The following is a 16,959-nucleotide window of genomic DNA, read 5'->3' as shown; positions in this document are numbered from 1 at the left end:
CACGTAAATTATTTACTTAATTTACCTGTTTGGTGAGTTCTTCACGTACATGAACCGTGTCAGAACTAATAATTCGTTTCGTTATTTTCAACAGTTAACTCAGACCGCATTAAGGCATTTGATGTTCAGCGTTCCTTGACGCAGTTGGAAGAAGGTCACACTTATTTTACTGACGATAGGTATGCGATCGGGCCTCTTCTTGAACTGAGGTTTTCTAAGACCTGAGTTTCAATCCTGATTGAAAAGTGAGAATTCCCTTTAGCTGGTTTCATCGGAAGCATACAATTCAGATCGTCTTCAGGAATGTTGGTTTTGCATCCCACCCTTGCAAACGAAAAAAAACACACACGCAGTTGACAGATAATATTCAGCACGCATAGCGTTAGTTGCTTCATAATTAAAACGGAATTAACCTTTTGTTTTAGAAGCCTCATTGCAGCGAAATTTTCTATTTTTTTATATTCAGCACGAATGTTGTTCTTCTCTATATTTCGCAGCCTGTCATCATCGGGATTAATTATAAAGATACTTATGTCGGGAAAGAAGCGCAGATTAGACGCGGCATCCTTAGTCTGTCATATCCCATCGAACAGGGCATTGTGGTCAACTGGGATGACATGGAAAAGATCTGGTCGCACACCTTCTACGAGGAGCTCAGAGCAGATCCCGCAGAGCATCCTGTGCTGTTAACAGAAGTCCCACAAAATCCTTTGGCTAACCGGGAAATGATGACAGAGGTAGGTTCAATTATGCATTAAATAATTATCGAACTTGGCTAAAAGCTAAAGTAAAATATGTAGACTTACTCTTTGCTGACCTTTTTCCTAAAGATTACTTCGTACCACAACTTTATCAATTAAACCTAATGATCAACGCTATCCTTGCCTGGTATAGTGTTTTTAACGTTGGATTTTAAGGAATATGATGTAGTTACTTCGCCGTATTGAGGCTCCTGGACAGAAGCTGTTTCTAACAAGTTAATTCGCTTAGGCATGGACTCTACCAATGAAGAACACATTTTTCTTATTTCTACATTTCGAAACCATATTTTTATAATGGATTGTATTAAGTTATCCTCTGTATCACAATTTAATATTTCAAGTATCTTTTTCCTCTATGGCCCACAAATTTTCTATTTGGTTAATATCAGGAGACTTACCTGGCCACTAAAGCAATTGATTGTTATGATTTTTCAGGAACTCTTTCACTTTTTTTTTGAAGTGTGCCATGGAGCGAGATTCTGTTGAAACATGAGTTCTTTTGTCTTTTTGGATCTGTGGGACCACTCTCACGTAAACAGAACAAATGATTTAACACATGATGGACCGTCATGTGTTAAACAATCCCAGAACATCTATTTATTTGGGTGTTTAGGACTTTGTTGGAGGTAGGTGGGAGATGTCTTCTCAGCCGCTGATTTGCGAACATAGAGTACTTGCTCTCCTTGGATACAGAAATGGCTCTCATTTGAGAACAGGACCTTCCTCCACTTCTCAACAGTCCAGTCTATACTTCTGCCCACTGGAGCATCCTTTTCTACATTGCCTTTGTCAACAGTTCTCTCTTTTTTGGTCTGTGGGCAGTCCCCCCCCCCCCTTCCAACAATCTTTGATGGACTGTCATGTCAGAAACATTAATCCCACTAGCTGCAAGTCTCTATTTAAGTCTATAGCAAACAATCTTGGATTCGTTTTGTTTTTACTAACAATAAACGATCTGGAGTAAGTGTAGTTTTTCCTTTTCTGTCAGGAGAAAAGGTACCTGTCTTCCTAAACCTCTTTAAAATCGCATTAGCAGTACCCAAACGAACACCACACTCATTGACAATTTGTCTTTGTGTCATGAATGTGTGCTGAGAAAGAGTACATATATTATTGAGAAAAGCGTGAATAAAATGCAACCAATGTCAACTTGTTTATACTATTAAAAACGCACAGTACCTATTAATAAACATAGTAGAGAGAGTTAAAACACGGAGCACTCAAACCACAATAGTGAACTAAAAGGAAAACCAAAATTATTCACTGAAACATACACCAAACCAAAAGCTTGACGAAAATTCAACTTGTTCAGATTAATTTGTGTGTTACTGTGTTTTCGCAATGTGATCTCCGAACATTTCTGCTCATCATCGTTCGCCTTTTCCGCTATTTTAAAATTTACCCATTAAAATTGTGTATGTTTGCATTACATCCTTGCTTGCCATATTTCAAGAACTTACACAACTGCAACACTTAAACGGATAGCTCCTCAGTAGTATGGTAGCCACAAATAACCAGATCAAGATAAGATAAGGAATCGTGACGTGATTGGTTGTTCATCTGATGACGTCATGGGTTTGGAATATTTGGAATTTCCCTGGGGGTATATTTGTCAATGGCTTCAGTGGTGTGTTTGATTCCTATACAACCTATCTGTCCCCAGTGACATCATATTGTTGACCTTACTAGCGATTTCCTGTTTGTGGAATTCTGGTAGATTTGTTATTAAGACTCGTAATTTTTTTCTCTCTATTTTACTTTAAAATCAGTTAACTACATTTTTCTACCCAGAATAACTGAGCAATAAATAAATAATTGTATGTGAATTATTTTCCCCCACAGTGTTTATATTTTCATTAGCCTTTCTTGAAGATTAGTCTTAGTTTTCGGTCCTCTTTCGATTCCCACTGTGACTAAATGATTTTAGCATACACGTGAGTTTTACAGTAGACGCAACAATTTTCCATTAACTCAACATGTCTATTCCTGACTAAGATTCCGACAAATTTGCATCTCTAGAAGGGTTTGTGAATTATTTTCCCACACTGTTAATTTTCATTAGACTTGTTTGTAGATAACTGAGCGACTCATATCTGGTCATTTGTTTTCAATATGCTCTGAAGGAGGACAGGAACATTAGTCAGACAATTGTAAATAAATAATCCCTTCCTTTCATAGACATATCGCGGTATCTTCAAAGGTAAAATTTTCCCAGGCTTGTGCATTGCTCATGATTTCTGATGTGACTAAATGTTTTCGAGGTGATAGATGAATTGTTTACATTAGTATTGGGTACCAAAGGTTTGCAATTTGACCTCATATGATCGATGAGGACTACGTTATTCGATGTCACGTGTTTCGTTATTGGTTTTCCATTGGTTCTGATTTTTTATAAATAGACTAATGGGCTCATTGCTTCCCATTGTCTTTCAAGTATTTGGAATATCTGTATGCATTCGGAAGTTTGTAGTTCCAAAATGAGTTTTTCTGGAGAAAATGTAAGTTAATTTTTTATGTCATTTTTATGGCAATGTCATTAGAAAATATTAACATTAGTTGCATTTTTTTAGTGACTACATTAGTGAATTTTGTCTATAAGGTTATAAGGTGGTTTTTGTAATGGAAAATTAAAAATCATGTTCATGATTTTCAATCTGTTTTGTTGTCTTAAGTGAAATCCCGTAAGTTTATATATATTTTTGTTATTGATTGGGAAAAGATATTGAGGTTGGTTATTTAGTAAAAATGTGTTAGTGAAAGCATATTGTAGTGTCGAAATTGCTAAAACACATTATGATGAGTAACATTTATCGGAAATCTAGAAAATAATTTTTTTCAATGTCTAAGTTTTTAATATATAAGTTTACAAGGTGGGTTTGCAATGGAATTAAAACATGTTCATAAAAATATGTCAAACAGTTTCGTGTTTAGTGAAATGTCCACGAGTCATTTTTTAATTATTTATTTAATTTTTTTTTTGCTTGTTAAGGTTTTTGGGAAAGAGTTTGAGGGCTTATGTTTAGTAAAATTGTGTTAGTGAAAGGATCATGTGTCACAATTGCAAAATCACTTTTTGATGATTAACATCTATTTATAAAAGAGATTTCTGAATCTGGAATGTAATTTTTTTTTATAGCGATCATCAGTCATTCGGTTTGTTAGTGGCGGCATTGTGCATAATCATGCACCAGTTATTGTCGAAATTGATTTAACAGATTCATCTGTAAGTGAAAATGAACAACAACACAGCTCATGGCGTTAATCCACGTGTTACTCTTGTTGATGTGGCTGGAAGCAGCCGTGACCCCCCCCCCCCCACACACACAATTATTACATTCTGAATGTGAAACTAAAAGCTCTTCTACCACTACTGACCCCTCACTCTATAGGGATTTTTATACTGTTTTGGTGGCCCGATCACGTAATTGTATCAAATATCAAACTCGTCAATTAGAGTATCAAATTCGATTTCATGATCTTGAACTCCTCCCACTAGAGTGTTTTTTGGAGTGTTTCGAGATATGCTTAATGAGATCATTCAGCATTTATCGAGTTTAGGAACTTTTTCTCACGTTCGGTTTGGGTGTTAGTGCATCAATTTTAGAAAGCAATGTTAACATACCATTCATGTTGCTTTCTGAACTAACTATCCAAAGGATAGTTGATGCAATTTATGCTGTCACCCAATCGAAACGTGAGTTTCTTTTGACAAATGATCTTGCTATCAATGTCATACTGAATAACATCTGTAACAATAGTGGTGGAAGAACCAATGTAAAAAGAAGAACGCTGCTTAGCCTGGATGAATTTCTGAAAAACAAAAGAGCTGTTGTAGAAATTACCAACAAAGACAATCTTTGCATGGCCCGAGCACTTGTTCTTGGTGTTTCTTCACACACTGATGATGTTACAACATACAGACAAGTGCGGTTTGATCGTAAAAAGATACTAACAAAGAGGGCTTTAACTCTCCACAAAATTGAAGGGGTTCCGTTCACTTCTTGTGGTATTCCAGAAGCAGGTCTCTTTCAAAAACATTTTACTCCGGAATACCAAATCATAATTTTTTCTGCAGATTCTGATTTTTCTGTGGTATTTCGGGGACCAAATGCAAGTAAGCAGATCTGTCTGTTATTTCGCGGAGATCATTATGATTTCGTGGGTAGTGTGCCAGCTCTGTTTGGGGATAACTATTATTGCCTCAGTTGTTTGTAAATATTCAAACAATCTCTCAAATTGTAAATGCATAGATGTAAAAATATGTGCATTCACTGCCGCACAAACGCCAATCATAGTGTGTGGAATCTTCTTTTGTGTGAGTTGTGCAATAGATTTTTCTACAGCAACGAATGTCTGAATTTGCACATACAAAATAATATTTGTTCAAAATTCCATCATTGCAGACAGTGTTTGGCTACTTTCTCTACAGATAAAAGCCACGTCTGTCCATCTGAAAATTTCTGCAGCCACTGCAAATTAGTACACCCCACACGGATGTGTTTTGTGCAAAAATCGGAGGTCTCAAATAAGCAGGTTTCTATGATTTATTTTGACACAGAAACTATTGCTAAAAATCACCGTCATGTTCCAATATTATGTATAGTTGATTTTGGTAGTCACGAACGCGAATTCTGGGGTGAATACTGTGTGGGTCAGTTCCTAGATGAGTTGTTTTCTGCCAAGAATATCAAGAAAAGGGGACAAGATGGTAGGATCCTTCGAACTGTCAAACCAAAATACGAAAATATTCGTGTAATTGCACGCAGTTTTCGTGGTTTTGAGGGGTACTTTATTTTGGAATATCTTTTTTCCAAAAATTTCCAACCCCTTGTAGTGTTTGACGGATCAAAGATGCTTGCTATCTATTATGACCCATTAAGCATCGTATTTCTTGATAGTTTTTTGTACGTTAGTGTCCCTCTAAGGAAGCTACCACCCATTTTCAATCTCCCAGAAGTTCTTAAGGGTTTCTTTCCTCATAAGTTTCACACATCTGATTCTCTGTTTTATCGCAGAGTCATCCCTGAAAAATCATATTTCCAACCAGAATTTATGAACAAAGAAACCCTTACGAACTTCTGGAGATAGAACATGGGTGTAGTTTCCTTAGAGGGGACACTAATGTAGGAAAAACTATCAAGAAATATGATGTTTAAAGGGTCAAAATAGATAGCAGGCATCACAGATCGGTCAAACACTACAGAGGGTTGGAAAAAAAACACAGGTGGGAGAAGTTCAAGATCACGAAATCGAATTTCATACTCCAATTGACGAGTTTGATATTTGATAGAATTACGTGATCGGCTCACCGAAACAGTATAAAAATCCCTGTAGAGTGAGGGGTCAGTAGTGATAGAAGAGCGTTTAGTTTCACATTCAGAATGTAATAATTGTGTGTGTGTGTGGGGGGGGGGGTCACGGCTGCTTCCAGCCACATCAACAAGAGAAACACGTGGATTAAAGCCATGACCTGTGTGCTGTTGTTCATTTTCACTTACACATGAATCTGTTAAATCAATTTCGACAATAACTGGTGCATGATTATGCACAATGCCGCCACTAACAAACCGAATGACTGATGATCGCTATAAAAAAAAATTACATTCCAGATTCAGAAATCTCTTTTATAAATAGATGTTAATCATCGACAAGTGATTTTGCAATTGTGACACATGATCCTTTCACTAACACAATTTTACTAAACATAAGCCCTCAAACTCTTTCCCAAAAACCTTAACAAGCAAAAAAAAATTAAATAAATAATTAAAAAATGACTCGTGGACATTTCACTAAACACGAAACTGTTTGACATATTTTTATGAACATGTTTTAATTCCATTGCAAACCCACCTTGTAAACTTATATATTAAAAACTTAGACATTAAAAAAATTATTTTCTAGATTTCAGATAAATGTTACTCATCATAAAGTGCTTTTGCAATTTCGACACAATGCGATGATTTCACTAACACATTTTACAAAACATCAGCCCTCAAAAACAGACATTAAAAAAATACTTCCCAGATTTCAGATAAATGTTACTCATCATAATGTGTTTTTGCAATATTGACACTACGATATGCTTTCACTAACACATTTTTACTAAATAACCAACCTCAATATCTTTTCCCAATCAATAACAAAAATATATATACAGTCATACCCCGAAGTTACGTCATAGGTGGGACCAACAAATAGTGCGCAAGTCGAATTCACCTAATTGGGGTATAATTTTGCATGTAATTTATATATACAAATATACAATTGGGACCAAAGTTTTACAAAAACACCTTTTTTTTTAAAGAAATATAATCATAATTGTAGTTTTTCGTACATAAAAAAAAGAAAGTTATTTCGATGTCGATGCTTTCATAAAATCTAATAGAGTCGTCTGACGGCATAATGTCTTTTTCTTGTCATGCAAAATTTCTTCATAGCAAGCTAATGATTTTTTTATTCCTTGCCTTGTAGCTGTAATTCGTTCCTCGTCAGAATCTATGTCCTCCAAAATCTGTAAACCTTGCTTTTATGATTGTTCTTACTGTGGATCCTTGTAGATCGAACTTCTTTGCTAGCTCACAAATTTTCATTCCACCTTCAAAATCCTTAATAATGTTGAATTTTGCTTCCAAAGTCAATGTTTTTCTTTTCTTGCTAGCTGTAGAAGAATCGGACTTGCTTCTTTTGGACGACATTATTATTTTTTCTGCGATAAAATTTTTATCACGAAACATAACATTAAACAATCGCAAGGGTTGCAGACTATAAAAATCGTGTGTGAGTGGAGACTGCGCGAAACACGTCAGTGCTTGTTCACAGCATGTGTGACACTGGCGAATGCAGCTGGCACCGGAAAGGTAGAACTAGTGGCGAGGCGTTAAGTGGGATGCGCATACGTACATATAAGAAACCGCATAACTCTGTATGCATGTGTCGGGATAGCCTAAGTCGGGGTATGACTATGTGTGTGTATGTGTATAATGACTTATGGGTTTCACTTAAGACAACAAACACAGATTGAAAATCATGAACATGATTTTTAATTTTCAATTACAAAAACCACCTTATAACCTTATAGACAAAATTGACTAATTTAGTCACTAAAAAAATTCAACTAATGTTAATATTTTCTAATGACATTGCCATAAAAATGACAAAAAATTAACTTACATTTTCTCCAGAAAAACTCATTTTGGAACTACAAACTTCTGAATGCATACAAATATTCCAAATACTTGAAAGACAATGGGAAGCAATGAGCCCATTAGTCTATTTATAAAAAATCAGAACCAATGGAAAACCAATAACGAAACACGTGACATTGAATAACGTAGGCCTCATCGATCATATGAGGTCAAATTGCAAACCTTTGGTACCCAATACTAATGTAAACAATTCATCTATCACCTCGAAAACATTTAGTCACATCAGTAATCATGAGTAATGCACAAGCCTGGGAAAATTTTACCTTTGAAGATACCGCGATATGTCTATGAAAGGAAGGGATTATTTATTTACAATTGTCTGACTAATGTTCCTGTCCTCCTTCAGAGCATATTGAAAACAAATGACCGGATATGAGTCGCTCAGTTATCTACAAACAAGTCTAATGAAAATTAACAGTGTGGGAAAATAATTCACAAACCCTTCTAGAGATGCAAATTTGTCGGAATCTTAGTCAGGAATAGACATGTTGAGTTAATGGAAAATTGTTGCGTCTACTGTAAAACTCACGTAAATGCTAAATTCATTTAGTCACAGTGGGAACTGAAAGAGGACCGAAAACTAAGACTAATCTTCAAGAAAGGCTAATGAAATTATAAACACTGTCGGGGAAAAATTCACATACAATTATTTATTTATTGCTCAGTTATTCTGGGTAGAAAAATGTAGTTAACTGATTTTAAAATAAAATAGAGAGAAAAAAATTACGAGTCTTAATAACAAATCTACCAGAATTCCACAAACAGGAAATCGCTAGTAAGGTCAACAATATGATGTCACTGCGGCAGATAGGTTGGGAAAAGCATAGCATGAGAACTGTGGGAAGGAATTAATGAACAGAACCAAACGGCTGGTAATCGAAAGGATGTAGTCAAACTAGATTTTCTGGTTATTTACAGAAACATTGTTCTGTGTGCATGTTTGTGTTTTGCTGTGGATATATAATTCAACTATTTTGAAATATCTTTTTTTTCGAATATTCGTATTTAGAAGAACCATTCTGGAAAGACTGTAAGTAATTTAAATTATCATTAGAATTTCTAGAAAGAATTCCAATAGTCTATAGAATATAGAATAAAATATGTGAGCTATGGGAAAAAAGTGTGTGTTTGCGGGACACCAGCATATAATTAAATTATTCAGAAAATCCTAAACACGGCCGCCATCACGACTCTACTCTAAGAATTCGCACCTTTTAACAGGAAAGAAATACCCCAAAATGTATCGGCAAATTAGTACAGTCATCTATAGACAACCAAACACAAAACTTGACGACAATGACGGACGTGTGTCACCCTGGGAAAATTCCAAGATATCTTATCACAAAAACATCGCCCACAATTGCATAGCCAAACCAAAACGCCATGTGATATCACATAAAGACATATGGTCTCCAGAAATTTCCAAACACATAAAGTCACGATTGGTAATTTAAAAATGCACCCACAATGTACGCGAACCAAACACACCACGCGATGTGTGTTTGGTTCTATAATAACACACATACACGTCACGATTCCTTATCTTATCTTGATCTGGTTATTAGTGGCTACCACACTACTCTCCTCTCTTTCTCATTTACTGAAATATTATTTAAAGATATTTCTTTTTACATCCATATCAGTGACATCGAGTGTTTTTGATTTTGTTTTCAGTATTTTCAATTGTTTCGTCGAGTGCATTTGTATTTTCATCGAGTTTTTCATTTGTATTTGTATTTTCGTCGAGTGTTTTCTGTATTTTCAGTTATCACATTTTAGAGTTGATTAATTTGTTTAATACCCTAGTATCAGATTATTTTTGTTAATATTTATCCCATACACGAGAGGTTACGAGACCTATAAGCATATTAGTGCTGCGTGTGGGTGCAGATGAGGACTGAAGTTTTTTTTTTTGTTTAAGAGTTGCTCGTTGTATTATTTAGGAATACTTCATGAGGAAGGCTGTTCTAGAGATCAGAGGTGGACAATAACAAAATCACCAGATCTTGTCTGGCGATTTTAATGTTACTTTAAGGTTATGGTTGGCGAGCTAATTTCTCTTTTATGAGAGAAAAGGCAAGACTGTTTTGGTAGCATTGAACACAAGGCTGTCCTCGTCTTATTGAAGAATAGTATGTAGATGAGTGTTGTAGAAGACACTAGTTGGATGAACTTGTAGCCTGGGCTGTCCGAGTACTGCATGGTTTGTCAAATGGGTAGGATGTCTAGAGAGTACTTTCATCTGTAGAGCTGTGGATAGGATTAGTGGTGATTGCGAGTAGGGCATTTATGAACAAAAAAGATATTAGGTGAGAGGACAGAGCCTTGGGACACTCTGGCATTGACAGTGAAACTCGTAGAGAATGAGCCATCTACCATGACTCGCTGAGAACGACCAGAGAGAAAGCTGACTACCCAATTACTGAGAGCGGCAAGAAGACCAAAGGATGGCAATTTAAGTAGGCCACGATGCCACATGTGGGCGAAGGAAAGTTTCTCCGAACCTTTTCACAGCATGTGTCCAATGGTGGGTGATGTAAGCTAGGAAGTCCGTTGTGGATATTGAAGTGGAATTCGTGAAGAGTTGGCTATTGAAGACTTTCTGCATTATTTTGGAGAGGACTGAAGTGATGGCAGTTGGTGAGTAGTTTGGTTGACTTCTATCACCCCCATTTAGGAATAGGATGGATATGAGATTTCTTCCGTGCATTGCAGGTTCTACAAACTCACTTGGCAGCAAGTTCGGAGTGTAAAATGAGCTTCTAAACAAAATCTTAATTTTTGTATCTCGTACACTGCAAACTTCTTTTATTGTTTCTATCAGAGTAATCATGGCTTACTTACTACAACCTTGCATAGCCTACTTCCTACTAGTTTCTCCCCGAAGTCTGTTAGAGACACCCTGGCCAGCTTCAAGACGTCAAGTATCTCAGCAACAGATAATACAGAACTTCTAGTTCTGCCTTCCGATATAATTTTCTGCAAACTTCTGGTTTCAGCTGCATCGATGCTTTTGCTCTTTTCTGTACTCCACAGTTTTAATGTCTAAGTTCGACGTTCTTTTCTTTCAGATTTGAACAGCGGGGTCCACAAGTCACAAAGGGGTTTAAACATTTAATAACTTTTTTATTTATTAATTCTTTTTATTTTTTATTTTTTGTTGAAATGAACTACAGGACCTGGAGATTTTTATTTATGAAAAATCACATTACATAAATGCCTTCCATTTTCGGCCTCAAAAAAGACGGGCCCTTTCCAAAAACATCTGTTAATGTTTCTGGCTGCAATGCCCTAATTTCTTCAAGAATGTTCTTCAGCTATTGGAAAGTCTGGACTTGTATACATAACTCCTTTTCCTTCAGTTAACCCCACAGAAAAAAGTCAGGAGCCGTCACATGTGGAGAATATGATGGCCAATTAATTGTGGATCTTCGCGATTCACTCTTTGCATTAGAATAAACGAATGCACATTTCCAAAATAGAATTGCATGATGTTACCTTTCTTTCATAGTTACACTGTGATAGAAATTCATTATTAAAAAAAAAATATGGAAACAAGTCCCATGTTGTTTTGTTCTAATTTATATGAGAGCATGTTTCTCTCGCTTAATATCTCTTAATGATTTGTAACCGAACAGAAAATAACAGAACCCTAGCTTGGTAGTAAGGGTTTTTTTCCACCAGAGGTCAGATGAGTAGTTTTAACGGTTGACCAAATTACTCTGGTGGAAAAAACCCACACTACAAAGCTAGAGTCCTGTTATTTTCTGTTTGGTTACAAATTATTAGGAGATATTAAGCTTGTGACTTGATAAAACTTGTTTACGCTAGTTGATGATCTTGATATGAAGGCCGAAACGTCAGGTGATTATTTTGGTTTATATCAAACTGAAGTTTTACTAGGTAGTTCATGGTAGTTCTTTCCGTAATAATGAATGCATTATTTTGGTTCGTAATAAATTTCCCAAACTTTCCTTAGAATATCCGAAAAAAATGAAAAAATTAATGATCAAAAAAGTTATCCACATTTTAAATCCCTTCAATAATGACTGGACAATAATAACTTATTGCCCACCCTGTATAAGGCGATTTTTTTTTCATTTCTTTTAAGCCACTATTTAGCATTTTTTTTAAAAAAAATTCTAACCTAGTAATACTTACAAAACACATCAGGTTATTTCAACGAGTACTTCCAGATGACAAGTTTGCGTGGTAATCCTTTACTCCCTAACTGTGGAATAAAAATAAGCATTTATGTGATGGTGAATCATGTTTACTAATGTTTTTGACGCATCTTATTAGGGGGGAGCAAGGGCCTAGTGATGACTCCAATGTTCGTGATTTGTACGATGGTTCAAGATGCATTTGTATCTCGAGTGATCGGATAGAGACATTTCAAGTTGATCTACTTGATCGATGTTCATATCAATCGTCACTGGTTTCTATGGAAACAAATGACATAAAACAGCTTTGTGTCTGTTTCCAAACGGGATGTTTGGGATCATTCTTGAGAGTTTGATTTCGTGCCTTTTAGAAGTTAGGATCCAAGTTAAACGAAAATGGGTCACCATATTAGCATATGGATTTTTGTCTTTGTATTGGTGTATGTGCTCGCGCGCAAGATGACGAAAATCATAAAAGTTCAAATGTAAAAGAAATATTTGCTTTGATCGTGTAGCAAGGGAAATTGGACCAAGAGGCAATTGCAGATATCGAATGAACAGTTTAATGCCCCTCAGTCAGTATCGCTTTTTCCCCATGTTTTCTCCTTAATAGCTTCGTTAATATAATAGGAAAGCAATCTCTCTCTTTCTGTGTGTGTGTTTGCTCTTAATGGGTTTTTTTTTTATCAATACATTTATTGTCTATCTTATCTCCTCCCATCGTATGGCAATGCAAGGCTTAATTTCTGTCTCCGTTAAAATTGCATGATTCTAGTCAATCAGTCTACTGTCATCTTTTCTTTAGTTTCCTACAACGTCTTTTCCGTTATATGTTCTTTGCCAAAGTACCATGTAATCGGGCATGTTATTACGGTAGTGGGTGATCGTATCTTTTGACTGCTATTTTGGTTAATGCCGCCATGCACACTCATCGTTCACAGCGAAAGCATGCTCCACATTCTAAACTTCGTTGCCATCTATTTATTGGAGATTAAATTTAAGATAAATAACCAGTGGACTTACAGAGAGGGTGATTGCTTTCAGACTTAAATTATTTCCCTTTGTGTAAACTGCGCACTCTGATGTTTTGCAATTCATTCCCTTTTTCAGATAATGTTCGAGTATTTCCGGACGCCGGCCATGTTTGTTGGAATTCAGGCTGTTCTGGCGTTGTATAGTGTAGGCAAGACAACGGGTATAGTGCTAGATTCCGGAGATGGAGTAACCCATGCCGTTCCAATATACGAAGGTTATGCAATGCAGCACGCCATCTGTCGGGTGGAATACGCAGGACGTAATCTAACCGAATATTTAATTCGCCTTTTAACAGAGAGAGGATGTTACTTCACAACTACAGGTTAGTGTTAGTGATAAATATGAATTCTGGCAAAAGCAAAAAAATTACAATTAATTTTTAAAAAAAGAAGCGTGTTATGACAACCTTTTGAAAGATTGCTTATGTTATTTAACTAAGTGCAATATCTAAGATAAATTTTAATCCGTATGCACACTTTTAAAATTGTCTTCTGTAAGCTGATTTGCCAAATATCTGATCAGATATATTCCATATTGCTATGTATTAATTACCTTTAACTAGTCGGCAAAAGGAAATTCGTGTTGTTCACTGAAACAAGTTGTATGACTAAGTACTTTGGCGCAGAAGCTTGTCATGTGTTGTCAAATAGTCCAAAGCTATAATGAACTAAAAGCAGGGCATAATAGTTTTCACTTTGCTTTAATTGCCGCGAACTTGTGAGTCATCTACCTTCAACGATTAGATATTGTTTGGTGTTCAGTGTCATCGGAATGAATTAGCAAACAGGGGACAGCAAACATGCCCAGTTCCCCAGCTGTTACAAAGACAGGAGTTTGTTCGTCCTGTCATTGTAATGATGTTACTCATGTACTGAACTGCAACAGCAAATTATTCGAATCCGGAACATGGACTACAAATTAGTTATGCAGGTAGTACACCTGAATAACCTAACGTCGTTAGTGCATGCTAAAACAGATTTAAACAAGTGGCTGTTACGTTTGCACTAACAGGAATTAGCCATCGGAGATGTGTACAATGGCATCTGCGCACCAATGGCCATAATTTGCAGCCAGTTAGTTCGAGTGGTTAGCGAACAGCGGCAAGCATTCCCCCCACCTCTACAGAAACATCTGTAGAGGCGGGGGGGGGGGGGTTCTTTGCAGAGAGTCATTAAAATCTCAATTCACACATTTCCCCTTAAAGATGACAAACTAACCGAACTTAACCGTAATGATTAGACGGGACATTACTCGATTTTAAGATTTGTTTCAACGTCATCCTAAACAAGACCACCTCCGTATAATAATTATTTGCCGCATAACGTCTTGACTAGCAATAAATGTCACCAGTATAATAAAGGATTGCAAGGTTCATACATTTGTAAGTGGTGGAAGCTTTTACCTAAAATTAGTATTTATTTTTCCTGAAGTCTCACCACAGCGTAGCAGGGTTTGAGAGAAGCCTCCTGTAGACGTCACTAGTAATAATAAAGTAATCGTATTTTCTTAAAGTTGACTCCTACTCCTTACCTATTTGTTTCCTATAGGTACACCGTTGTAGAAATAAAAATTCTCTCCACGAATAATTGCTTCGTTCCGATCATCAAACGTAGCCAAGAAAACTCTATTCCTGTTTACGATATCCCTTTAACTGTTGATTTCAAGCACTTTGTTTTCCTTCACAGCTGAACGTGAAATTGCCCGCGACATTAAAGAAAAACTGTGCTATGTAGCTGACAGCTACAACGACGAGCTGCAGCAAACACTCAACTCTCCTGCGGTGAACGAACTCTACTACCTTCCCGATGGACAAGTAATCGCCGTCGGCACAGAAAGATTCCGTTGTCCAGAGGTGATGTTTCAACCATCCATGGCGGGAATTGAAGCTTGCGGAGTCCACGAGACGATCGTCAATTCCATCATGAAGTGCGATGTTGACATCCGTAAAGAACTATATATTAACACGGTCGTCTCGGGAGGTAACACCATGCTTCCCGGGTTCACAGAACGTCTCCACAAAGAAATGGTTGCTCTCGCCCCGCCAACCCTTAAGGTGAAGGTCATCGCTCCAGCCGAAAGAAAATACGCAGTTTGGATCGGCGGATCTATTTTGGCTTCTCTGACAACTTTCAGAAGGATGTGGATCACCAAAGCTGAATTCTTCGAACTCGGGCCAACCATAGTCCATAAGAAGTGTTTCTAAATTCTGTTAATTTTTCCAGACTCATTATGATTCGACTCGCTTGCTGTCGTGTCGTGAGGATCGACCATTTAATAGTGTTTTCCATCAGTTCCTCACTTCTGGCTGTGTTTACTCAACAGACTAATAAATACTTTAATTTCCTGTTATATAAGATTCATTGTAATTAGCAATACGATTCTACAGCAGCCAACCACCTCGCACTTATTGAGATGCTTTGAGAGATGTTCGCCAACATACTCTAAAATCTTTAGTTGGGTTTTCTTCAGATTTCGACCCGTGTTAATTATCTCGGATCGGTTTCTAATAGGAAGTGTAGTAGCCCCTTAGCGGGGAAAAACAACTGCTTATTTTTTATTTTATTTTTTCAGAAACACTCAACTTTCAGGAGTCAGATGGAACGTGACACGAAGCTCGCGGGTTGTCAAAGAAAACAAAAGACATAAAAATCGAGGGTGACAGTGGAGGTCACACAAAACAAGCTACATTCTCTCCCGCTCGCTCTGAGTCATAGCTTGTGGCACCTAGACAGCTGGGTTGCCTCAGGCTCGGAGTTGCTTGTAATAGCTGGGTGGGGCTCATTCCCATGGAAACCAGACAGTGCACGTGACTGTGAAGTTTTTTTTCCCCTTCTTTTTATGAATCTCAGTTCTTCGAAAGAACAAATTGGCCAATTTCTTTCACCTACCTGTTATGACGTCAGAGTATGTGCGCTTTCAGTTTTATTCCTTGATGTAATTTGCGGTTCTTCAAATCGTGTTTCCTTCTCCTCCCTCTCCACTCGAAATCGAAACGAATTCTTAAAACTTGTTCACTGGAACGGAAATTGGTGGTAGGGAGATGATGCAAGCTACAGATAATAAGAAATGTTTCACGGTGACTTATGTTATAATTTAAAAAATAAAGTACAACTCGCGATTAAGCTGTGCTGCGCCGTCATCTTTCTACACGATCACTTTCAAGAGGATCTTACTTGACCCGAAATAACAAAACTGATGTAACACTGCTGGTGTTGGATCACATTGTTGTGAGTGCAGAAATATAAGTGGAGATTGTTCTTGTCTTTTTCGCTGTAATGATGTCTTGCTAGAAGTACTCCACGTGCAACTCATCAATGAACAGCAGCTCCCACTGTCAAGTAGCAGGTGCACGCAGCAGGAAGTTAACAAGAACTCAGTTAATTTAGGGGCTTAATGATTAGTTATCAACTTTGTATCTTAATGTTCACATACGGGTACCACGATTTCAGTTAATGACAAAAAAAATGGTTAGAACGATCATTCTAGATACATTACATATAATCTGCCAGCTGAAGTGTTGCATTATTACTGTCCGTTTTGATGACATATTGGTATCTAACAGTAGAAAGCTACTCTTCCCCCCCCCCCACTGTCGTATGCTTTTATCCTACGTCAACGGACTTTACAGCACCTCGTGGTTTTTGAGCAAAGATATAGACCATTGCAATGTTGGTCAAACCATGGAAACTCGCTCATGGTGTATCAAGAGAAAAAGTCCTCTGTTCTGAATTGGTAGATCCATTTTAGGAGTAACCGTTTTTTTTTTTCTTCTTTTTCGCGCAAGTTAATTCTTTG

The 16,959-nt window shown here is 36.9% G+C and overlaps 1 protein-coding gene across 1 annotated transcript; it reads left to right on the top strand.

The window, feature by feature from the left end:
* The first annotated feature begins 527 nt into the window (after positions 1–527).
* Positions 528–15,367, top strand: LOC150102975 (actin, cytoplasmic-like). Its single transcript, XM_090397460.1, has 3 exons — positions 528–737; positions 13,240–13,486; positions 14,850–15,367. Exons 1-3 carry the CDS (start codon positions 618–620, stop codon positions 15,365–15,367), a joined length of 885 nt encoding a protein of 294 aa, XP_090253586.1. The 5' UTR covers positions 528–617.
* The last annotated feature ends 1,592 nt before the right edge of the window (positions 15,368–16,959 follow it).

The sequence above is a fragment of the Typopeltis vanoorti genome, chromosome 9 (genome assembly GCF_054136105.1).
Source record: "Typopeltis vanoorti isolate ZY-2024b chromosome 9, IOZ_Tvanoo_1.0, whole genome shotgun sequence".
NCBI classification, from domain to species: Eukaryota; Metazoa; Arthropoda; class Arachnida; order Uropygi; family Thelyphonidae; genus Typopeltis; species Typopeltis vanoorti.
This window is presented reverse-complemented; position numbering and strand designations above follow the sequence as displayed.